Below are 26,121 nucleotides of genomic sequence, written 5' to 3' on the forward strand. Positions count from 1 at the left end.
AATTTGTCAGCAACTATGTTTAATACTTACCTGAACCATAAAACTAGTTTTGTAAGTTAGCTTTGAGTATCTCAGTATATATGCTGTAGCGTACAGGAGAATTTGGGCAAGAATTTGCCAAAGTTTGCTTTTGCTTGTGCATACCAGTTGGTGAAAACACTGCGACTTCCACCTTAAATGCTATTCTGGTTCAGAGCCAAAGATAGTTACTTTTCTGCAAAAGCATGAGGACTTAAAAATTATGGCTATGGCCCTCACAGACTCTTTGGAAGCTTTTTTACTAAGTACGTTCAGCTTTTTCTTAGTCTTGACTCTTCTTTGTTCTTCTGCGGCAGTCAGGATGTGTATGATGTGTGTAACAGCTACATGTTAGGAGCCAATCTCTAGTTCTTAAAAGATTTTTTTCATAGAAGGGAGCTCTTAGTGGCTTAGACTAGTCTGGATGGTGCTAGTGGTACACCTTAGGTCTGGAGTGTTGGGGACTTGGTTAGAATATATCCTGACGCCTAACTGCTACAATGGATGCTTTGGACAAGTCACAGGTATTTTTCCCAAGGCTGGACCATTGCTGGCACTCCAAGGCTGGAAGCCTCCAACCCAGAGAATGTAAAAATTAACTGTGTTTGGCCTTTGCAGCTGTGACTCAACCAAACTAGTGTTTGTCTTCTGAAGGCATGCAGTGCCTGTTTCCTTTGCGGCTGTGCAGATTTCCCCCAGTTACAGAGGTGTGAAAGCTGATTTGAAAAATGCTGAACATTCCCCAAACAATTACACTGAAAGAACCTCATGAAGTTCAGCAAGGCCAAGTGCAAGGTTCTGCACAGGGGCTGGGACAATGCTAAGCACAAATACAGGCTGGGTGGAGAATGGATTGAGAGCAGCCCTGAGGAGAAGGACTTGTGGGTATTAGTGGATGAAATACTGAGTATGAGCCGGCAATGTGCGCTTGCAGCCCAGAACGCTGATTGCATTCTAGGCTGCATCAAAAGAGTGACTGGCAGGTCAAGGGAGGTGATTCTCCCCCTCTGCTCTGCTCTGGTGAGACCCCAGCGTCTGGGTACTGCATCCAGCTCTGGGGTCCCCAGCACGAGAAAGACATGGACCTGCTTGAGCACGTCCAGAGAAGGGCCATGAAGATGACTGGGGGCTGGAGCACCTCCCCTGTGAGGACAGGCTGAGCAAGTTGGGGTTGTTTAGCCTGGAGAAGAGAAAGCTCCGGGGAGACCTTATAGCAGCCTTTCAGTACCTAAAGGGGGCCTACAAGAAGGCCAGAGAGGGACTCTTAACAGGGACTGTAGTGATAGGATGAGAGTTAATGGCTTTAAACTGAAAGAGGGTAGATTTAGATTAGATATTAGGAAAAAATTGTTTACTAAGTGGTGAGACACCAAAACAGGTTGCCCAGAGAAGTTGTGGATGCCCCATCCCTGGAAGTGTTCAAGGCCAGGTTGGATGGGGCTTTGAGCAACCTGGTGGAGCCAAGGGTGTCCCTGCCCATGGCAGGGAGATTGGAACTAGGTGATCTTTAAGGTCCCATCCAACCCAAACCATTCTATGATCTAAAGGTCACGAGAGGAACAAAACTTACATGTAGTTTCTGGTAAGCTTGGTCTTAGAAAGTTTCTGATAAGTAGACTTTAGCTGGCCAGGAATGTTATGTTGAAGTCCATGCTATAATTTATTGTGGTTGAGAAGAAGAGGTTAAGTTTCGAAACGGGGTTTTAAGGAATGTGTTTAATTGATTCTGAAGTTGTGGCCAATTGTTATGTTAACTGTTTCTGGTAATAAACCCTTGAAATGGCCCTGAATCATGGAGGATTTTGTTGCTGTTTACTTCAGACTTACAAGAAACCTTCTAGAAGTCTTTTTAGAAATTATCTAGAGTATCAACTCTCTAAAATGAATTAAATTCAGCTAAGTTCAGTGTTGAGACTGGTGTGTTAATTTAACTGTGACATGGTATTTATAGGGTACTTGTATTGCTTGGCTTTTAGTTCAGTTTCTTTAATAATTTCCTTTGATCTTAAATACTGAGTTAAAAACCCTACATTGTGGAATTTAGATTCTTTGAAGAAAGGTGGATTTTGGAACAGAAGAAATACTAGCATTGCTTTAACTTTAAAAGTTGCTGCTTCCTCTGCATCTAAGTCCCTGGGCTTCATAGTCGCATCAGGTAAAGTTGCTAGTTCCTTGGCTTATACCCTGTTAAAATGGTAATTAAAGATCTATTTTGAGGATGGGGTGTTATTTTTAATTCAGACTGAGTCAATTTTGATCACTCCCCCAAACTTATTTTTGGTGACTTGCCTGCTATAACTTTCTCACTATTTGCCAAATCCATTTCTAGAATAGTATCACGCTTTTTTGTTCAGTCAATGTTTGATGGAAATACGAAATGGTTATTGCATTCAGGAGTACCTGGGTTTCTCCCTTTGGTCCTTATTCTATATCAGAAAAATTGTACTGTCGTAGCTACAGAAACCTCTTTCCCTACCTAGTGCTGCCCTACGTCTAGCTTTCCCTCCCCACCGCTGCCTGGGTCTGAACTTCCAGGCAGGTATCCAGAGTCCTCACGTTTTTGTTGCTCAGTTTCTGGACATCCTGATTGCGCTCATTGGTCACATGCAGGCTGTTTTTAGCAGGGATGCAGCACGGCTCCCACATGTTCTGTTTGCTTGATCTACTACTTTTATCTTTATTTTGATCTTGTTTGAATAGTACATATTCTTCAGTGGTTGTACCCTACTTAGAACTGCTGTTCTGTGTTGTTTATGCTTTTATAGTAATTGCAGCTTTGCATCTTGCACCAGGAGTTCAAGTTTGTTTCCTAGGCAGATAAAGGACAACCCTGCCACTAGCTGTATTGTATGCCTGGCTAAGGTTTTTACTAATATTAGCACTAATTTTTTCTTTGCTGTCCATTCTTAATCTACTGATTATTTTATCATCTGTTTGCTGTGTCGTCTTGTGTACTAAAACAGGGTGTGACAATTATATGACCCTTTCCAGCTTCCCCTTGTTTCTCATTGCAAAAACTCTTCTTCTTTCTTATGCCAGTGTTGATCTTGGCTAGTTCACAAATGTACGTGTGGTTTTTTTATCATTTTCACTAATAAGTTTCTAGTGTTTTATTATGTGGTAAATGACAATGCTTTTCCCCCTAGTTTTGCTGCTTTTGAATTGCAGCTTTCTTCTAAACATACATTTTGCATTCTTTGATTTCCACCTCAGTAAATAATCTCAGAACAACTTTTTGTAACTGTTTAACAACCGAAAGAAGACATAATTTTATCCTACTATTACTACATTGAAGGGATAATCAAGCTAATTATGATGGATTTCTTTCTGTTTATAACTTAAGGAGATATGCCCACTGACTTTAAATGCTTCCTGTTAAACTGAGTAAGTGGCCAGAAGACCTTGAGTACAGTTCTAGCCCTAAAACTAAGTATTTGGTGTCTGCTTCCTTTTCTTCATCTAAAGACTCTTTTTGGAGGAGCTTCGGTGGCTTGAGAAGGCTTCTTCTTTAGCCAGTTTGGGTTTTTTCTGTCCCTTTGACTTTCTGTTTTCTTTTGAGCTCCCTCTGGCCAGCTAACAAGATGGAAAATTGAGCAGTGGTGCAGAGTCCTTTCACAGGGCTCTACTTCCAGCCACAGTGTTGTCCTTCCCTTTAGGATTGGGTGGGTGGCTCCTTGTTTTTAAGGAGACATCAGCATTACAAAAGCTTTACTTGAAGCCCTTGCCATGTTTCTGGTCTGTCTCCAAGCTGTTCTTTGCTGAGCTCATGTCTGTTTTGCCTCCAGTAGAACAGAAGATACTTTGCCATCAGCGTATTCCCCGTTTTTTTTTCTGTTCGCCTATTTTTAATACACTTGACAGTTGCCATGTGAGTTCTGTATGACTGATAAAAACCACGCTGTAGTTTTTAGTCACACTGGTGGTATATAACTTGCCCTGAAAAAGAGATTGTTGGCACTGTGTTGCAGTACTTGCTGGTTGTTACCGTGCATTTGTGGCTTTGATCCTGGGTGGTAATTGATGGTGCACCCCCGTCCGTTTCCAGTTGTGCAGTCTGGGGAGATGCTGAAGAAGGCTGTGCATTCAAGAGCTTTCTGCTCATTTGGGTGATGATTATGCTAAGCTGAAAGACTGGCAAAGAGAAGGGGAGAAGCCAGAGATATGGAGGAAGTGCTTAGGGCATGGTGTTCAGCTGTGGTTTGCGTGACACCTGGGGCCATGTATAACTTCATGGGAATAGCAGAGTTTTAAATACACTGAACTGGAGTCTTTGTGGAAAGGTGCCCAGTGATCTCAATGCACGTAGTTCCTGCGGCATCGGCAGCAGCTGCGCGAGGTCTCTGTGGCAGCGCAGCTGCCTGGTAAGCATGGCTGCAGGTATCCTCATCTGTGGAGAAAGCCAACGATATGCAGAAAGTACGTTTTGTAACATACCTCTGTTGTGACTGTTTTGCCTGACAGATGCAGGGTTGACATGCTAGTTAACGTTTTTCTTCTGGGCAGCTGTAAGCGGGGGTAGAGGAGTGGGGAATTTTGATCTCTAGACAGCAGTCCTTCAATTCTTCTAGGGGCAGTTTTCCAAGGAAAAGCCCTTGGACAGTCTGCAGTGACCTCCCTCCTCTTCCTTCCATGGCTTGGTCAGGTCCATAGGGCTGTACCTTTCTGAGAACAAGGTAGCTACTTGTGGCTGAATGATAGTGAACCAAGTTCACTGACAAAGTTCACCAAGTTCACTAAGGGTGAAGCCAGTTGAAAGGGCTCTGGTTTGACTGTGCATGCAGGAGAGGGAGCCAGAGCTAGAATTACATACCAGGGCTTACGCACTCTTCCTAGCACTTCCTCCTCTCCGGCATGGATATCCTGGCACCAGCTTCCGTTTTCTTCTTTTTTCTCCCCTATCTTTGCTTCCCCACATCTGTGGTACTGGAATTAGTGCTGGCTGTTCAGGAAAAAATGTTGTGGCTCCTGGGTTGGGAGCCAGGCAATACCATTTGCTATGTCCTCAACTGGTCTGGCTCTGAGGCAAACCAAGGAACCTGTGTCTGTGGATATTATGGTTAGCAAAGGCTAGCCTATATATAGTTTGGTTGATGGCTTTAGGCAAGTTATGATAAACCATGATCTTTTTTGGAGAGGAAGAATGAGAGGGATTACAGTGACAAGCTTTCAAACCCAACAATTAGTTTATGTTTTCAAAGTATGTCCACAAGTGGGGAGGTTGCAAAAATGTGTAATATTTTACAATCCTTAATGTAGAAATCTGTGGCTTTCTTTTCTTGTTCTTTTTGTTTTGTTTTTAAATACATGGGACTTGATCTTAGGCTTCATTGTGTTTAGAAACTGCACACCATGCTGGACATGCAGCCACTCAGGGAATGTGCTGATCTGTTGGCATGTATAAAAGAGACAAAAAGGTTATGTGTCATTTGAGGGATGAGGGATGTAGAGGAGTAAGCTTCCCCAATAACATTTGACTTAAATCTGCATGGTTGTTAAGAAGGGTCTGTCGGACAACTGTGCTGCTGGGCACACAGCTGTTTGTCTAAAGGTCTCAATCAATTAAGATCTCTTTTGAACAGAGCTGTGTTTATGGATCAGCATTTTTTATGTAAGTGGGAGACAGGTACCAACAGTAAACTTAACAGTATTTTTATTCATTGGCCTGCCAGATTTATCCTGCGATAATTGTCTGAGCGCCGTGGAGGCTTCTGCAACCTAACCACCCACAGCAGGCACAGTGGGAGAAGAGCTGAATGGCAGATCCTACTGCTTTCCAAGACTGTATATTCAAGCCTAGGGTTGGAAGCAGCACAGGTGTGCTGCAGTGCACAAAATATTAAAGCTGTGAAGTTAGCTGCCCATTCTCTCCTAAAACTGCTCATTTCCCTTACTAAATGTGGGTAAGTAAAATCCTAATGGTTGGTGTCAGATTCTTGTTTAAAAGGCAAAACTTTCTAGATAGTAGTGCGTATCTTAGTGCCTGCTTCACAAACTCAGTTGTTCTTGTTTTTCTCTTTTTTTTCTTGAAGCCACATTTCTAGTGTAGTTCTTACAGCCTTAAACTATGTTACCCTAGTTTTTGGCTTGTCTGTGTGAAGCTGCTGCTTCATAACAAAAGAGGGTGTCTCTCCAGTAGCTCCTGATTTAGATGGGTTTGAGTGCTGAGATCCTGTGTTGACGGAAGCAGCCTGAAACCTGTCTAGAGTTTGGGCCAGCTTCTCTTGCCTTTGTACCATGTCAGTCAAGCTAAAACAGCTGTAAGGACCTTGGGTAGAAATTCGTCATGGAGAAAGTCTTAAGAAAAGAGCCTCTGTTCTTCTCTCTGCTCTTGCGTTTTGGCATTTGTGGAGTGTGGAGGACAGGGTCAAGTAAAGCGGAGCTGCTACCTTTCTCTGGTTGTTACTGCTGTTTCTCCAATAGCAGAAGTTTGAAAGAACGCTTTCCACTATGGCAAAACAACACGTGGGTGTGATGCAGAATAAGAGATTTTGTTCTATGCTCTCTCCTAGTTTCTGGTGTTATTGTGAAGACACTACTTAATATCCTTACTTGGCTTTTCTTGATTCTGTTCCTCATCTTCAGTCCTGTCAGCTCAGCCAACAGATTTGACAGTCCCCCTTCCCACTCCTCGAGTACTGCTCAAAGTACTGAGGGACTAACATGCCATAGCTGCTGCTTTCCAGTTCTTCTCTGATAATACTTGCTTGTCCTTCTACTTGGGTTTGTGGAGAGAGAGAGGACTGCATGTGACTGCTTGGTGGTAATTGTCAGACATATTAGAGGATGAAAAGTAACACAAAATATGAGTATATAGAGAAGACTAAGAATCCCATCTTGGAAGAAAATCCTTGTGTTGATGGGATACTCTCTAGTATTTTAATGTAGTATGCAGAAGTATTTGAGAGATGAGAGAGATTTAAAGGGGGGGAATGAAAGTATTAACATGGTCAGCATCAATACTTGGTCAGTATCATCAGCTGTAGCATTGACGTGCGAGTGCCTACATGATTTTACAGAATTGGGTTTATGCTATTTTTCTAGCAAAGGGCTGTATAGTTGTGGTCTGCCTGCCCGTCTGTCAGTCTCTCCTTCATAAGTTTTGAACTCACTGGTTTTGTTCCAGGTAAGCTTGAACGACCTTTGGAAATCTCAGAAATTCAGACTCCTGTAACATTTGTGGAAACAGCTTGCTTTGCGGCAAGAGGCCAAAAAGAGTTGTAAGAAGACCCAATTAGTTCTGCAAATCTTTTGGGGAAGGAGGTCCTAAGCATGAAAGGTGCTTACCTGGAAAATCTAATGAGTGATAATGGAGGCAGCCATCCTAAGTCAACTGAAGAATAGTGTTATTCCTGATTTTGAGCTAAAATACAATGTAAATTAATATAGTATAATCCATAAAATATCTTAATCCCTTTATCCTAACTTTTCACACTGTGACAAGAGATATCTTTAGTGTTTGTTGTGAGAAACAATAGTTTTAATGCATTGAAGAATTTTGGCAAGGTAGCAACATTTCTTCATGTGTGAACATACTTGTCCGATCCCCGTAATTGTTTTACAATACAACCTAAACATTTGTTGAAAAAAAAGTTCAGGCATTTTTGCTGACCTTATAACTGTTTAGGCTCTTTGTGTTGAAAATAAATTTCCCAAACAGTTTATACAGCTGGAGAAGGGGGGATGAAATTTCTGATTGATAGTAAGGAGCAGTAGGTATGATCTGTGATTGACTCTTGACTGCCACAGGGCAGTTAGCCCATGGAAACAAGAAAACATTTCAGGCTGGCTGTATTTCAGGTCTTTCTCGGAGCAGTCAGCGTTGCAAAATGTCATACATTGAACATCTCTGCACTGCATTTGGAGGCTCTTTCATATCACCTTGTATCCTCAGGAAAATGAAAGAGAAATTTCACACTTCAGAGCATGGGCTGCATGGCATGTTGTGAGATTCTGGTACCACCTTTTCCCACCAATTTCTGTTAAGGGATCTGGACATTAAACAACCCTTTTTCTTAGTCAAGGTGTACAACTCTACCTTAGACTTAGGAAACTAACTTTCAGTCATCTTATACATAAGGTGATTGAAGGCTTATACAAGTTTTCTTCTGGCTGAGAAGGGACAGTGAAATTATTATTATTTAACAAAATGAAATCTGAATAAAGCTGAGAATCAGCTCTTTTATTACTTTTCCATTTACAGCTTTTGCCATGTCACTGGACAAGTAGACTTGGGAATATATCTTGATGTGAAATGGTGCAAGGAATGCAGAAGAAAGCTATACAGTTTGGTTTGTGTTCCATTGGACATCCATTTAGTTTCCTTTCTGTGTAGGAGATCTGTTTCTTAGAATACTTCTTGTTGCTGAGAGTGTATAAGTTTGCAGTTGTTTTCAAAACATTCTAATTTGTACTTTATTAACGTTTTCGTAGATATTGTTGAGTGTCATTACTGAAATGATTCAGCGCTCTAAAGAGCCCTGTTATGCAGTGAGCAAGAAAATGTTGCATCTGTTTTACCTACTGTTTTTTGGCTGCCTGTCCCTCAAACTTGTTTTTCTAAGGAGTGAAACTCTGCATGTTAGACGAATTACTGCACGTCAGTTCCTTAACTCTTGAAAAGGCTTGGATGTCAGCTATGCAAAAGTAATGAGATGTGCAGTGATTTAGCCGAAGGTCCAAAGATCTATTATGCATGTGCAGTTGAAATGACAATATAAAATGAATGTGGTGTTAATTGTTGTCTCTGTAACAAGCCACGGGTGACTGTTTCCCCCCACACTGTTCACTTTAAATATGGTAGTGAACAATATTAATGAGCATCGATGGTCCAGGGACCTTAAAACTGTTGCCAGTTCATAATTGTTGTTTGCCACATGTATTTACTTACACCTGTGCAAGGGTCAGCCAAAGTGATACCAGGTGAGTTAAATCCATTAACTATTTCCTTTTTCCTGTTGTTGTTGGGGCCTGCCTTTGAAATTGGTGGAAACTTTGCTGTTGCTGTAATTCACAGAGGAATTGGCTGTTTGTTCGTAAAAGTTTTCTTCCTTAGGAGGAGGTCTGCTGCTGCTTCCACTTTGCCCTCTCAGGCTACAGAATGATTTCTTCCAGCACTGAGCCGTGCAAGTACAGGTGTCCCTTCTAATCGCCTAACAAGAATAACCAGATTTGTGTACATTTCCCACTCTTTTTTTTCTTTTCTTTTAAAGCCTGAGACTGCAGCTGTGCTGAAGCGCACTGTTGAGGCTCTTATGGAGAGAGGAGCCATTGTGAGGAACCTAGAAAACCTGGGAGAAAGGTCTCTACCTTACAAAATCTCCAAGCACAAGGAGCGCCACAGAAGAGGAGGGTATGCATGATGCGTTTTTCCTTAAAATCCTTTAAGTGCTACTTTAAAATGTGCATAAGTAACTCTCATTGTTTGGTCTTCCTTGTGCTTTTTGGGAGCACACCTGTGATGTCTGTGATCTCAGGAAGGTGTTGTGTGGCTGTTTGTGCGTGCGTGTGTTCCGCTTCAAGTGTTTTGTGTCTTTTATTGTGTGGTGTTGGCTTTTTGTTAGCGTTTAGTCATCGTGTTGCAAGTAGCCTGAGTCCAGGCCTGCAGAACTACTTTCCCCAACGTACACAATGTTATTTTGTTATGTCATTTTTACGTAACTATTTTCCAAGACAGTCAGGCTGTCTACTGGTAAAAGTCATACTTAATCTGCTGTTTGCTAATTGGCAGGATTGATTCTTTTTCTGTAATGCATCTGAACTAAATGTTAATTACCACATGTACCGTGTAAGACTCGCTTGTGTTGCTGATACGGTTTTTGTTCAGGATGTTAAAGATGACCGTGCGGTTTACAGGCAGTATGATAAATGTAAATGGAGCTGTGAATTGGCATCTGGGATGTCAGGCTTCCCCCGCGGTGCGGGAGGAAGGTGCTGCGGATTGCACTCCCTGCTCACTTATGCCGGCGTGTTGTTGCTCCTGGAGGCTACCTCTGAAATGGATGCTGGCTCTGGCAAGGACAGAAATGTTGCTAGGCAACCCGCGCTGTGCTGGGGCTGCCGGCGGTAATCAAAATAACAATTAGCGACACGCTCCTCCTAATCCCTGTAATGTAACTGTGCCTAATGGGATGGTTGGCCAACCGGCCCACCTACCGTCTTCCTTGGCACTGGGGGAGGCGAGGTGACTCCAGAGGTGCTCCTTTTATGAAGCCCTTCTTGGATCGTCTCCCCGGGGATGGGCTCGCGGTTTCACTCCCTCTTCTGAGGACCTCTTCGTTCTCCTGTGAAGTGGGAGCGGTGACAGCTGCCAGTTAAAGCAGACTGACAGAAAGGGTAGGTAGGGAAGGAAATCTCCACCACCTGCCTCTTACTTAACCGAAAGCAATGGTGGTGTGGCCTTGACCGTCTTGCGCTCCTGCTCTGTGGCATCCTTCAAAACATGGCTTGATCCTGCCAGTTTTGCATTTTAGGATGAAGGCCTACACATGGGAGCTAATCCAAAGCCTTGTCTCAAGACACAATTACTAATTACCTCATCCTTCTGTTGGAGTAGAAGCATTTTATAAACATTAAAGTCTTTTCTGACAGCTTCAGCAGAACAAGGAGCTGGTGTTACTCTCCTTGCACAGGTGGGAAGCTAAGGCAGGGGGACCAAGTTCCACTCATTTTGGGTGCAGAAGTTGAGACTTTTAGCTTTTTTTTTTTTTTTTTTTTTTTTTTTTCCTAGAGTACTTGGCACTCTCTAACATTTCACCACTTCGGATGACAGTTTACACCTGGCTTGGGTGGCAGTGCTTCTGTAGATCAGATCTTGGGTTCTTCAACAGGGAAACCAGGACAGGAGAAGACAGTAACCAGCATCGCAAGAACTATGTAGCAGAGAAGAATAGAAGCCGTTTCTCCAGGGGATCTTTCAGACCTGTAAACTAGCTTAACTCATTTACTGTAGCAGATTACCTACTTAAGAAAGCAGGACGAGGGGATCTTTAGACTGTAACCCTCTTCTTTGCAGAGTCTTCAGAGCAGACATATTTTGTGTTCTGAATGAGACAAGGTTTTGTTAGTAAATAATTGCGATTGTGTCTTGAAACACGGGCAGGAAGCCATCAGATTAATGTCACCATCGCTGTTCCTCCTCCACCTCCCAGTTCAAATGTCTCTAAATATTTAGCAGTCATTCTGCTTGCCTTGGATTTGGATCCTCTGTATTTGGATATGACAGTTCCCTCCCCTAAATTGCTTGGTTTCTTGAAAGGGAGAAGTGATTGAGAGAGGGTACTGCAGGAAATAGTTTTGTGTGCTTTTGAATTAGAGAACTCAAATTCAGGAGACACAAGAAGGGGAAGCAGCAGGCAGTTTCAGTACCTGGTAATGGGCGAGAATTATATTTCTGTGGATTTTGCTAGGGAGATTGCAGTTCAGTGTACAGGTATGGTGGATATTCCTGGTATAGCATCCAATATTTTATATGGTCTGGAGGATAAGTTACTCAGGATATTAAACATAATCTAGGAACAGGAAGTGAAAAGACAGTTCTTGATCCACCTTATAAAATCAGTCAGTTCTACTTTACAGCATCTGTAAAAAGTAATCTTTTTTTTTTTAAAGGACAAAGTTAAAAAGAAAAAAAAAAGGCTTTTCAAGATACCTCACTAAGCTGAATATACACCTGTACATAGGAAGAAGTCCTAAAATCTTTTTTCCTTCATAGCCAATTTTTAATTCTGTCTATGTTCCCTTTCTTAGCAACTTGGTATAGAGTGGTATATGGAGTAGTACGGAGTGTGTCACCTTTTCCTTAGTCTGGGCTTTTTCTGAAGTAACTGAAAGGGCTTCTGTGAGAGTGCAAACGATACCGTGTGTCTGGGGGGGTAGAGTGTTGAATCTTTCAAAGCTTCCCCCCCCCCCCCCCCCTTCTTTTTAAAAATATTTTTAAATTTTACTTTTTTTTTTTCAGTTTTGTGATTCCTAGCAGAGCTTTAGCTAGTTTAGTTTCCAGCAGTATGTAGATGGTTGGAGATTTAGGATGTACACTGAATCTGTTAGTTCCTTGGACCTCCTGGCTGGCAAATTATATGAAAACTAGTGGAACACAATATTTGTAGCAAAAAATTGTATGAAAATTAGTGCATTACAATAGTTGTAGCATGGGTCACAGCTTAATAGCATGTCTCTTGGAGACAGCTCCAGTGACTACTGCACAAATGGCATGGAATCCCCCCACCTGCTTGGGGCGTTTGCCTGAAAACCAAAACAAAACAAAGAAAACTTCCTCACCAGCATAGTGAGCCTAGCTTTGCTCCCTTATAAAACTCCCAGTGCTATCCAGGTTGTGTCTCTTAACCTCAAATCAAGGGCCATCAGTAGGCCAGCACCAGCTATTCACGGGTCAACTGGGATGTGCTCTGTGGCAAGCCCAGTAGTCATCCTTCTTCCAGAACTTGCTGTCTGTTTTCTTCATTTAGTTAATTCCATTTTTAATTGCAGTTCAAGTCTTTATATACAGCATATCATAAAACTGAGTGATTGACAGTGAAAGGACACACAAGTGCCACGTGCACAGCAAAGATACCGCTGGACTTAGCCAGGTTTTGGTAGTGTCTTTAGTGAACAGTAAAGAATTAGACTGGAAAATACCTATTCATAAGTCAATAGGGAGGATAGTTGTGTCCTTAATAAAGCTCATTTTCCACTCTGAGTCCTGTAGTGCTTCAGAATCATCTGTCTTGGATATACTGCATTACAGGCACATTACAAATTTAAGAATATCCAGGAGACTTTACAGAGAATGAGAATTTTACTGCCAATTGATCTGTAAAGCTGAGATTTTTCAAAGCCTTCTGCAGGGGATTGTGGCCCACAGCTGTCACTGGAATGAGCAGTTTTACTCTCCCAGGCAGCTTTGAAGACCTCAGATCGTACATATAATTGACTTGTTTCTTCTCAGGAAATTATATTCACTGAGCAGGTGGTGCATGTGCATTGAGGGTATAATAAAACAAATTTAGGTCTTTCTCTTAAATGCGTCTCTCTTGGCAGAAAACACCCTCCTTTTTTTAGAGACCTAATGTTGACAGCTTTTGCATTTAAGTAATTATGAAAATAGTATGTTTCAGGAACTATGTGACTATGTCTGAAGAATCAAACTTTTAAATCACTGGTTTACTGATATTTTAAACTGAAGTTGAATTAGCTACTAATTTACATTGATGGTATTAATTGCCGTAGTAGAACATTAATATTTTGTTTTTAAAGTATTTAAGAGCCCTGATTGAAGTAACAGCTCACAACAGTGTAACAAAATTGTAACAAAGGCTGTTCAACTTACAGATTAATAAAACGTAACAAGGACCACATAGGTTCCAGTGTGGGTTAGGTATGTAAATTTAGTTGAGGCATTGAGCCCGAGTGACTTGCCCATGGCCACCCTGTCTCTGAAAACGCAGTGGAAGAATGTAAATAAGGATTACCAACTTCATCTCCTAATGAGCAATAGATTTGTGCCAAGTATTTGTTTTACCAGTCACTACTTGTTTATCATTTTTAATGAGTTGTATTTAAACTGCTTTTAACATGATGATTTTTTTTTTTTTTTAATATTGTATTACATGTATCAGGAGGTGCTTATTTCTGGAACAAACAGAAGTGAACTGATTTAAATAAGATGTGTGCTAGTAAATGAATTCAAGGAATCTTAAACTCTGGATTTGTTTGCTGTTTAAGATGATACAGAAGCATTGAATCCCTCAAAACAGCTTTCAGATAAAGGGTCCAGACTGGGTCTGGGTGATGACATTGCAGAGCCATTGCGCATACTTGGTCACTGCTAAACTGGAGAATATTGCAACTGCTTGTAAAATGATAGATCTCAGTAGCACAATCTGTGGGTTTGCACTTTGTGGCATACCTGTTTTCTTTGGCCTTGCCAGGCTATGCCTCAATCATACGCTTGTGACGCTTCATGCTTCAGGGCATCAGATAAAGGAGGTGGTTTGGGGGACGTTGTTGGTATGTAGGATATTTTTACTTTAAGGGAGATGGTACAAGGGTGGCTCCAAACCAGATCTTTAAAAAAAAATAAGATTTCAGACATTCCTTTGGGAAGGTAATGGCTCAAACTTTTTGCAGACCAGGAATCTATTAAACTGGAAGGAGCTATGACAGGAACTTTGGGGAGAAGAAAGTGCCCAGGTGTAACTGGGTTTTGAATACTGGGTATCTTGCTGTCCCTAGAGATTTGTTGTTAGTGATTTTGTTTCCCTCCAAATGTTGTTTCTATTCTTAATTTTTGTAATCTCCATTGTAGAAAAGTTGATATACATCAGCCTGGTCAGTGCTCAGATTTTGTATGGTTTTGTAAGTCAGTAGAGCACTGTGGCCTTTCTCTTCTACGTTTTTTTTTGTGCATGTGTGTGCTTTCCCCTATTAAATCTACCTGTAATATAGTAATGTTTTTAGACATTTCTCCCTACATTTTTATTATTTCATATATCTTATTTGTGAGTTCTCCAGCTAAACTGTGCGTAATTCTGATTATTCATAACAATTTCCATGTTCTATTTGTCAGTTTTTCATTGCCTTGTTTTTTTCCCTTTCAAATTTGATTTTGAAAAGATGGCAATTTTCTTTTGTTATTTGCTTGCTTGTCTCTTAATCTTTTTGTTTTGCTGTTCACTCCCGGTTATCTCATCAGCGCACTTGTTCTCTGAAATAGCACTCAGGTCTTACTTTTGTTCTTGCTGAATTGTATTTTGGGAGCTTATTTTAACACACGGATGGGGAATTTTCTGTAGGAGGTGTGCAGGGACCCTGGTGATTGCCAGGGTCCACTGAGGAGCTCAGGATATATACTGATAGCATCTAATGGGATCAGGAGTATCGTGGTTTAACCCCAGCCAGCAACTAAGCACCACGCAGCCGCTCACTCACTCCCCCCCATCCAGTGGGATGGGGGAGAAAATCGGGGGAAAAAAAGTAAAACTCATGGGTTGAGATAAGAATGGTTTAATAGAACAGAAAAGAAGACACTAATAATGATAATGATAACACTAATAAAATGACAACAGTAGTAATAAAAGGATTGGAATGTACAAATGATGCGCAGGGCAATTGCTCACCACCCGCTGACCGACACCCCGCCAGTCCCTGAGCGGTGATCCCCCGCCCCCACTCCCAGTTCCTATACTAGATGGGACGTCCCATGGTATGGAATGCCCCCATGGTATGGAATACCCCGTCGGCCAGTTTGGGTCAGGTGCCCTGGCTGTGTCCTGTGCCAACTTCTTGTGCCCTGGCTGGGCATGAGAAGCTGAAAAATCCTTGACTATAGTCTAAACCCTACTGAGCACCAACTGAAAACATCAGTGTTATCAACATTCTTCGCATACTGACCTCAAAACACAGCACGGTACCAGCTACTAGGAAGACAGTTAACTCTATCCCAGCTGAAACCAGGACAGGAGTCAGAAAATCCAGGTTGCAGTTTTAGTTGCGCTGTGGACTTGTTTGTGTGATGGGGGAAAATGGCAAGGGAAGGAGGTCCTATCCCAAGGAAGCAGCATGATGAACTCAACTTGGCTTCCAGGCCCTGCAGCGCTGCAGTTACTCCCCAGCAGCTGGGAGCACCAAGCTTCAGTACCAGCTTCCCCTCTGCTATGGTGGGGAAGGCTTGGAGGCCGTCCTGGACCCCCACAAATCACTCCTACCTCCTCTGGGTGGTTTAGGGTCTGAAGCGGTTGGCCTTCCCGCGGGAGCACCTTGTGTTTTGCCTTCGTTCTATGGCGCGTGATGTAACGTTGCTTTGCCAAAGCGTGTGCTCGGGAAAGGGGACGTGACTCTCTCATTTCTTGGTGCCTCAGTGGTCTAATATGCAAGGATTAGATAGTTATTAAGAAGAGTATTTCAGTAATTGAGCATGATGTTGTTTAAGACATTTGAATGTTTTGGAAACATAGCTATGTAAATTACATTACATGTTCAAACTTTTCCTCTTTCCATAAAATATCTGAGCTTAGGAGCTGTACTTACACAACTTATTTTTAAACAAGCAGCTTGTGGCAAGATAGTATTCCATGTGGACAAGAGATGCTGAATTGAAGTGTCTTCTAATAACCCACATTGTCTGGATACAATTTTATTTACTTTATTTGTAAGAGTAAAATAATAGTTACTTATCAGAATTGTGCTTTGGAGTGTTTACAAGTTTTAATAACCCTTCTCTTCTCTCCACCCCCTAGTAAAATACAAACTATTACATAGTTAAAGGACTTCATCCTGCAGATAAATGTACCGATATATTTAGCTTCACTCAGGTAGACTCTCTTGATGATTTTCATGGCCATTGAAGACCAAAGAGGAGGGAAGAAAAACAGATGAAAGGGGTTGCAAGCTTTCCTTTCTTAATACCACCGAACTAAATTTATAGCTAATGTAAAACCTGTGTTGTTTGTTTCTGTTCAGTTTTTTAGAATCTTGATCTGTTTCAGCAAAAAGGAGTTCTGGGTCTGTAATGCACTTGGATGAGAACAAAACCAGTTTGAATATTTGAGTATTATACACATTTGTAGTATTTTCTGCTAAATTGATTGTCTTCTTCCACTAGATGGGGCTTTCTTCATTGATGAGTTGAATCATCACTTTTCCTTCAAATGCTTTTGTCCACATGCACATACACGTAAGTGTGGATGTGCTTCAAGTATCAGAGCCCTGAAATATTTTTTTTTTTCTTCCACCTTACCAGTGGGAGTGCAATTTGCAATTTTGGTGCTTTTCAGAAGAAATGGCACTGTGCAATAATTTATGATGTCAAGGCACCACTATCATTTTCTGATGCGCTAAATTCTGTAGCATCCTTGTGCGAGCACATTGATTAAATGTGATGGCCGCTCTCAAATAGTGGTCTTAGTGGGATGGGAATCAGTCACTATTTTGGGTTTTTTCAAGCTGTAAATTATACAGAATTAATACTTGCTGTGTAACTTCAGCCCTGCTTATAACAGTTTTGCAAACTTTTCAAATGCTGCCCAGTGAGCATTTCAAATACTCCAAAGAGGTCAGGCTGGTTTCTCTTTTGCAGTGTAACATTGGTTTTTTTATTTTTCTGCAACGCTGCAAAATGTCTTTCCATTATTTAATTAGCTTAATAACAGGCATCTATGTGTAGAATTTGGCAAATGAAATTTCTGAAGACTGTGGATGGTAAAATGTATTTTTCCCCAAAGTACTCACTCATTATTGATTGTGTGCGTCATTGCTGTGGCACAGTCTAGTTACCAAGGTACCAGCTTTTGGTTTTGATCTGGTACTTCCCTGTTGCTGTCCTTGTGATTTTCAAGGGACTTCCATCTATTCCTTATGTATTTTTTAAAAGCTAAAAGTAACATGTGTACTAGTCCTTCCAGCTACAAAGTGATAATTTTTCTGAGCATGAACTTGCCTGCCTGCCCTGCTGAGGAAGGGTAGCTACCACAAGAGTTGAGAAGAAAAGCAAACTGTTTCTCTTCAAAACAATGCAGTGGTCCCAAAGATTTAGTGATCATTCAGGTAGAAAAAAAAATTATATAGAATTACCTTAATGAGAACGCATGTCCAGCTGCTCTCACGAGTGCCGTGGCTTTCTTTCCTCCAGGCAGTTTCCTGTTTCCCTGTTCAATGCTTCACCTCTACCTGTTCATCAGAACATTTTCTTTGCTTTATATCTTCCGCCTCCCCACTGGGGAAGCTTACATATGCTTACTGCCACTATGTGAAGGAGAAATTTAAGCATACAGGTATTTTTTGGGCACAACCATGGGACCACATAGCCTCTTCCAAGTCCACCATACATGTGTTTTTCCCTTGGCTCCCCAGGCTGACAGAGTTCTATTCCAGGAGGATTTAAAAGTGAGTTTTGATCCAGGTACTTTTCAGGGTTCTTTGAAGTCTTAGACTGTCCATTTGAAAGCAAAATATTTGAGTATCCTTAGGACTCAAATTTCAAACAATTTCTGGCTTGAATATGTTAAAAAGGATAAATGAAACCTGGCTTTTCTTCCCTCTATTTTTTTTTTTCTTCTCTCATATGCAAAGTCATGCCCTCCTTTATTTGAGAACACATGATTATTTTTTTTCAGTTAATGCATTGTTTTAATATGTTTCAGTTTGCTCTCCTGTATTTAAATCATCCTTCTATTTACAGTCGAGCAGAATGACAAAAATAACTGTGGTTTCATAGTGAATCGGTGGAATTTTCCTGCATTTCTCCCCTGATGACTTGGCTGACTCCTAGAGAGCCTAAATGCTTTTGCATTTTTGCTTGCAAGAATGAGGTGGTTTCCCTCCTGCATTCCTGTATTTTTCCCTATCTTTAAGTCTCAATGGGATTTGGGTTTGTTTACTACACAAACAGTAGCTACAGCATTGCGTATCGGGTCATAGATCACTGCCTGAAATTAAGGTAGCTGCATGCCTTATTGAGGGTGGGTTAAAAAAACCCCACTGCCTTGTGACAGCTGATTTAAATGTGTATATCTGGGTGGAAGGGGTTCCAGATCTCATCAGGGATTGCATTGTCATTTGTGTTTGGTTATTACCTTTGCAGCCATTAGTTTCTTCTCTTTCTTTAATGAAGAAATGGTATTTTTTACGCTGGCCCTCCTTTCCTGCTTTCTTTTTTGGCACAGGAAGGCAATTGTTGCTTGTTAACATTGAAGAGTGGTGGTTGTTTTTAAAAATTCACATTGTCCCCAATTACTGCAGTTTTGTATGCTCGGATAAAATACCTATTCTGCGAGGAGTCATAAAGATATGCTGTAACAGCTCATCCTCCCATCCCCCCCTTCTTCAGTTATCAACAGTGCGTCAGTGGAAATTTCCACCCTTTGGTAATGTGAGAGAAAGCACAAAGTTGCAAAGCAGCCTTTGGAGAAAAAAAAAAACCTATTGCCATTTTAGGAACACAACGAAAAGCAGCATACGACTTGCAAGCAGAAATGAAATTAAATTCTTGAGAAGTGGTGGGACTAAAACAGTGCAGCAAAGGGAACAAATGCTCTTGCTCAGGGAAAGGGGATGAAAGTGGTGGTGGATCACCAGTTAGAATTTCTCCCCCCATTCTCCTTTCTGTTAGCTGCAACTGTGAGAGGATTTGGAAGGCTCCTTCCCAAGAAGAGTTAAGTGTCATCTGTTAAATTTACCAGTGGCTTTTAATGGCTTTAACAGAAAATATGACTTTCCCTTTTTAAGGGGTGTGCATCCTTCAGATGCTGCTGTGCAGTATTTCTAATGAATTGTCCAAGCTTAAAAATTGTTTCTCTCCCTAAACTTTTAACCAGGTGGCATCTCTTAATTCTGGAGACCAGAAGATGGTAGGTAGCTCAGTTTTCCAAATATATTAAGCCAAATCCTGTTCCCCATTGAAGCCTGTGAGGGTTTGCGAGGAGGACTGAACCCACCAGAGTTGCTTCAAATTCTTCTTGAGGCAAGTTATTCCTGTAGCTCTCAGTAGCCCTGCTGCAGTCAGAGGAGCAGCACCTTCACTGATGTGACCTGGCACTGGTCCCTTGGCTTCAGTGACACTCGGCCACAGCCTGCACCAGCTGGGCATCTGTTCTGGAGGACTTGTTGCTTCAGTATGGGCTGCGGGGAGATTTTTTGCCATCAGACCCCTCACATACAAGAATTCAGTGCTTTAATCTGGTCTTTCTGGAAAAGACTTCAGAGACAAATTGTGGCTATCGATGCAGGTGCCTGTGTAATAGCTTCAGGATTAGGATGTCTGGCTAAGGAGAAGCATCTTCGCCATGTTTTCCACGGGTGGATTCCACCCCTGTGCAGTAATCCAGCACATGCCGCTTGAGTCATTTCTGGCCTGACAGGTCTCCTCTGTGTGTAATATTTTTGATTGCAACACATTTAGTTGGATGAAAATGAATGCCATGCAGCATGAAGAACATGAGTGTGTCTGTTGTTCATGACCCCATCTCCTTTATCTCCTGTTCAGACTCCCAGTTCAACTTCTGGTCTTGGGGACTTACCCTCCAAGATTACCTCTATGAAGGTGGACTGTGATGCTTACACTATAGTTGACTTAGTAAGAATCCATACTTCTTGCAGAAAAAAGTCCTCTCTGTTAGGTACAGTTTTTAAATCAAACTGGGATGCTTGATCCTGCTTGGGTAATATGACTTCATTTAAGGGATATCACTTTCAGGTTGTACTGATGCTTCATGGGGTGGTGTGCTTGAGTGGACTAGGAGGAAAGGGGACTTCTAATAAGAGGGTGTGTAAAGATTAAAATGAAATAGCTAGGTGGGAAGTGCTGTGCTGTACATTTAGCTTTTAAATTACTGATAGTCTTGGAAACGAGGTGAGTGCTTAGTTCTCTTCAGTAGGATTTCCGAGACAGTTGCAGTGTCTTTTTACTGTAGTGTCATTAGTGCCATACCAAATGCAGACAAAGTGATTAAAAAGTGTTCTGGTTACAGCTCTGTTGACAATGCTGGTTCATTCACAGCATTTCAGGGGAGGAGGGATGGCCAGTGACATGCCTCACTTGTTTTTTGCATTAGTATGATGGGTGGAACTAGGTCCCTCATAACTTGCAGGAAAAGCAGACATAATGTTGCTAATGAATTTAAGGTACATCTTGTGTTAAGAGACGGGATCTGAATTTGCATATCTGAGATTAAGTTAATGTGCAGTGTGTAGTTGTGTCCTGTGTCTGAAATGGGGCTCATGAAGTGCAGTAGACCTCTGTCTTGGTTTCAGCTGGGATAGAGTTAACTTTTTTTCTAGTAGCCAGTATAGTGTTATGTCTTGGATTCCGTATGAGAAGAATGTTGATAACACACTGATGCTTTCAGTTTTTGCTCAGTAGTATGCTCAGTATACTAAGTCAATGGTTTTTCAGCTTCTCATGCCCAGCCAGCGAGAAGGCTGGAGGGGCACAAGAAGTTGGGAGAGGACACAGCCAGGGCAGCTGACCCAAACTGGCCAAAGGGGTATTCCATACCATGTGATGTCGTGCCCGGTATATAAACTGCGGGGTGTTGGCCCAGGTGGGGGGTGGGAACGGATTGCTGCATGGGAACTAACTGGGCATCCGTTGGTGAATGCTGAGCAATTGCACTGTGCATCACTTGTTTTGTATATTGCAATCCTTTTATTATTATTGTAATTTTATTATTGTTATTATTATCATTATTAGTTTCTTCCTTTGTGTTCTATTAAACTGTTCTTTTCTCAACCCATGAGTTTTACCTTTTTGCTTCTGATTCTCTCCCCCATCCCACTGGGTGGCGGGGAGTGAGTGAGCAGCTGTGTGGTGCCTAGTTCCTGGCTGGGGTTAAACCATGACAACCATTTTGCTTGTTCGGGTGTACTGGAGTTTTAAAAGCCTCTTGCAAAGTTATAGTTGAGCTCACGAAGAAGGTGCAATTCTTCAGCAAAGGAATTTATTGTAGAAGTAACCCTGATGACCTAAGATGTTAATGGGGAGTAACATTCTCCTTCCTGTAGGCAGGCAGTTGAGTCAAAGATAGCTGTGTGGTGGACACAAAGTGCTTACCTGGAGCAGTACGCTTTATACATGCTGTGCATGTGTGGAAGTAAGACCTTTTCAGTCCCGCCAAGGTCACCACAACAGTATGGTTATCAAGTGCCAGTGCGCAAGTGGGTATTGCCTGTATGTGGCTTCAGCTCCAACCCTCAGGTTGAAAATTGAAGCTATGTTCATATCAGAGATGTGCCTAATTTGGGATAAGTCCATCTCCTTGGGGTTTTGTTTTAATTTTCCATTCAGCTCTGAAGCAGAACTTTAAAGACAGAAATATGCCTGTATGTATATAAGCTTGAGATGTTTCACACTGACATCTGGTTCCCAAAGAAACAATGCTGTGAATTTGAAGAAGGAGGATGCATGTTGTAACTGAAATGAATGTGCCACCCTACCTTCTTTTTTAAGACTGTTCAAATCAATGTGTAGAAATGAATGGAGTAGGTCAAGAAGAGTAAGCTCTCTCTAATCTCCTTGGATAAGCAATGTTGTACAACAAAGAAAAGTTGAGGCTGAGCCTGCTTCAATTGAAGTTTTCTTATTTGAAATCAAGATAATACTGAGCTTTTATTTCAAACCACTTGGTACCAAAATACAAGAAAAAATTAGAAAATTTCACTTAAGAAATCCAACAGAACAGTTACTTCAATTAAAGTTGTTGCAGTACAGGTATATTTTTTTATTGTGTATATGTTTCTCATTGCAGGTATTTTTTGATAGACTTAGAGGGCCCACCTTCGATTGTATCGACCATGATGGATCATTTAGGACGTGATATTGATGTAATTAGACGTGCTTTTATAAAGCATCCTGTATCAAAGACAGAAGAATGCAGTGGCATAATTCCAGTCAACTATGAAGATAAACTAATTGCGAAGAAGAAGTGAATATTCCAAATAGCACGTTTGAAACTTTTTAAAAACCTTTTTATTCCTACTTTTGCAAAAAATTGTGATAACTAATGTCCCTCAAAACCATTCGGTTTTGGCCATGTTTTGTGTGTGGTATAGTACACTATCTTAAGTTATTGTAACGTTTGAGGTTTCTTTTTGTTTAGAATAATTTGAATAGACTTAATCTATATGTTTATCTTGATATCTGACAACTTGAAAATTGATTTTCTTCTCTCTCCACTTCGAGCATTACATTGATAATGAAGATATATCCATCATCAAAATGCTAAAAATATCATTCTTTTGCAAAGACGGATTACTTCAGAATATGTATATTTACATAAGAGATTAAGAAGTCTACAGTGTAAATATAGCAGTATAGGATGTGATTTGTTGGAGTTTTTTTGATTTGTTGGAGGTGGGGTTTTTTGTTTTTGGAAAAAGATAATAAAAGCGTGATTAAAAATAAAACTTGACTCATTTTTTAAAAGCAGAAAAGGTACAAGAAAAAATAACTTACACTGCCAAAAACCACGTCATACTTCTTTCTTTAAGGTAATAAGTCTGTTCAAATTACAGGTAAAAAATTGGTCTCTATAGAAAAGGCCAGAAACTTCCAGGCAGCAGGTTAGAGAATAACCATGCTTATATAGGAACAGAAGGATAAAAGATGCTATGTTTTACCATCAGCTAGATCCAGGTGGACTCAAACTGAGAAAAACATCAGGGCAAAGGTCTTAATGTATACTTTGTCTTTGTTTTGTGCTTGTGAAAACCAGAGAAAAAGCAATGCATGTGTAAGATGACATTAACGTAGTATGACCTGCAGGTTGGAAATAAATTCAGTAGTTTCTGAAGTGTGTCCATATTTTCCCCCATGCTACTGAAGGAATGCGCTGGCCATTTCTCCTTCCGAAGGAGAGTGTGTGGATAGTTATTTCTGTAGAAGAAAGTAAGTTGACATTGATACGTTGTTATGCAAAGAGGATGTTCTTTACTTGAATGAGCTTCATCCAGAAGCTGCCTCCTCTTGGCACTGCACTGTTGTGCATTGCCAAAGGGAAGGCCGGTCCAGAGGCCAAGGTCAGATTCCCAGAGACCTGTGACAGGTCTCGTTGGTGTGACTACTTTCCAGCATGCTATTTCATCATGCATTTGTCCCTCTTTTTCATGGAGGTAGCTGAGTAATTGGGAGGGGGGTATGCTGCTTTTTTCCTTGGATGCAGAACTTTGCGGGGGGGGAAGAAACCGGTGTTTCTTCTGAGTATCTTTTTTAAAGGAAAAAGTGAATTAGAAAAACAAAAGATGAAATTTTCTTTCTGTGCATCTTTATTTAGGAGACATGAATGCACATGGGGTTTGGGTTTTTTTTCTGGTGTTTTTTCTTTTTTCTGTTAAATCTGCTTTTCTTTTTAGAGCAGACTCACATCTTGTCTCTTCTTTCCTGGAGAAAATGTTGGGAGAATAGAGAGAATGCACTACATGCTTACTGAAGCCAGATTTATATTAGGTGTGCTTCTTTTTTTGTAGTTACTGCCAGTTTTGATCCTGTGTGCGTGCACTGGTGCCTGCTCCAGGAAGAGCTTTTCTTATCAATGATTTTTGCTTGTAGGACAGACCTTCCTTCCATACGGGTGTGAGCTTAGCCAGGAGGAGCTGTAGGTTTGTAAGTCTATGCCACAGGTTTGGCTCCCTGAGCTGCCCTATCTGATGGGCTGCTGAAAATTCAGATTCGCAGTGTAAAAAGTGCAAACTACCAGTAGGGAAATACAGAATGCTTTAAAGAATGTGTTTTACTCAAAAGTTTCTCAGAAGCTTTTCTTAAATAGAAAGTGAACAGAAAGCCTATAGTTTAAAGTTACTTTGCCTTTGGCTAGAACTTCAGGCCCTAGATTTCATTTGAGTAGAAAGGAGAATGTATAAGCTTTCAACTTCACAAAATGAAGAAGATTGTCAACAGAGGCTGTACACATATAAATGTTGTATGTTTGTCCTTATTCAATTTCCTTTAGCATAGTATTAAATTTTGCATTTAATTTGTTCCAATTTCTAGGTTGATGCCTGCATTCAGTAGGAAAATCCTAGATGCTCATTAGAGGTGAGACCATCAGCTTATTAAATATGAACAATATTGTGAATTATGACCTTTGGTCAGTAAGACATTCGTACCCCTCTTTTCTGTGGGGCCCATTTCTGATCTTAACAGAAGATTGATGGATGTCAAGAGCAGACGACTTGGGCTCCTGAGTCCATCTCGTCCCAAGAGCGGATCAGCAGTAGTGCATCTCTTGGAGCCACAGCTGATCCTGTTTTCTGAAGTACTGAGTGTGCGGAGGGGAGTGACTGACAGTTGTCTGCCTTTGGGATAGAAACACTGACCACTGAAACCAGTGGCCACAAGCAGAGCTGTGCTTGCTGGACTGGTGCGTGGTTACATACGCACTGGTGCTTTCTCAGCAGCAGGATTTATTTATAAAAGGTCTGCTGAATAGCTGGCTCTCAACTGGATGTACTATTTTCTTCATAATTGATAGTTTCTAATATGAACATTTTTTATTTTTTTGTTTTAATAGGGGGTGGGGTTGGGGAGGCTAAGGGGGGAGTTTTGGGTTGCAATTTGTTGAGCTCAGTCAGCCACCCAGACTGGTAGTTAGCTATATTGGGAAGCTAATGTGTGTGTCTTTTCTCTCAATAGTTGTAAATGCAGGAATGGACATTGGAGTGTATCAGAAGATTTGAGCAGTTCTGGGTTTGAGCAAACAGTCTTAGTTGTGCCATGGACGAAAGCGAGTAACTGTACCCTGAACAATCATAAATTGTCCCTGCAAAGGAAGGGAAACCTTAGCACGTCTTTCAGATGTGTTTGCCTTTTTGATCGTCGATAGCTGGTTTGTCCCACTGGGCTGTGAGTGACTCTTGATCTCCAAGAATAAAATTTCAGGATACGATGTGGTGTCACTGGAGAGCCAGAAGAGTCTGTGCAGCCAAACCGTGGCCAAATACCTAAAATGTCAAACTCTGTTAGCATTCCCAAAGGCCTAAACAGTTTGAATACCAGTACTTTAAATTTTGTTTACCAAAGAATCCGATAGTGAAGCTCTTCAACCCTTCCTTAGATTATGTTCCCGAGTGTATAAAATAAGTAGTTTTATGCTCCTAGATACTCTGGTTTTCTTGTTTGTGGATTGTGGAGATACACAGAGTTGGGTAACTATTAAAATAACAACTGGCAGTTCTCCTGGCTCGGAAATGTTTTCTCTTTTCCATCTTAACCTTCAGCAAACAAATGGGCACAAGTGGTTTTATGGTGAAGATCTTGGGTATGTCTTCAGGCACTCCGTTTTCTTGATCTTGCCTCTCTTAGCTGAATCTTGCGCTCTGGAGTTTTCTTCAGCAAACTGAAGGCACTGCACCGTCAAAGCATTCTGTTTGCAGAGCACTCGGTGTGATCACTGGCTTGACCTCAGGAAGTTTGTGCATGCAGGGATTTGGTCCCATGGACTGAGAGTGCATCTTCTGTGCAGCTGGCTGATGGTGTGAACTTAAAGAATTTCAGGATCCTCAGCGTCAGCAGAATATTTCTGTCACTAAATGTTTTAATGGCACTCTGAAAATAATTTTTCAGCTGGTCGTCTACTTTGGAGCTGCAGGCTGAACTGGGTACAACAAGCACACAGG

At 41.3% G+C, this 26,121-nt stretch overlaps 1 protein-coding gene across 1 annotated transcript in view; it reads left to right on the plus strand.

Moving 5' to 3' along the window:
- MRPS6 (mitochondrial ribosomal protein S6) overlaps positions 1 to 22,914 on the plus strand; it is a 47,143-nt gene extending 24,229 nt beyond the window's left edge. The window contains exons 2-3 of the mRNA XM_049835261.1: positions 9,228 to 9,367; positions 22,257 to 22,914. Of these exons, the coding sequence (XP_049691218.1) occupies positions 9,228 to 9,367; positions 22,257 to 22,437 (321 nt within the window). The 3' untranslated portion in view covers positions 22,438 to 22,914. The remainder of the gene's footprint in view (positions 1 to 9,227; positions 9,368 to 22,256) is intronic.
- Positions 22,915 to 26,121: the final 3,207 nt, after the last annotated feature.

This window comes from Accipiter gentilis, chromosome 32, assembly GCF_929443795.1.
Source record: "Accipiter gentilis chromosome 32, bAccGen1.1, whole genome shotgun sequence".
Lineage (NCBI taxonomy): Eukaryota > Metazoa > Chordata > Aves > Accipitriformes > Accipitridae > Astur > Astur gentilis.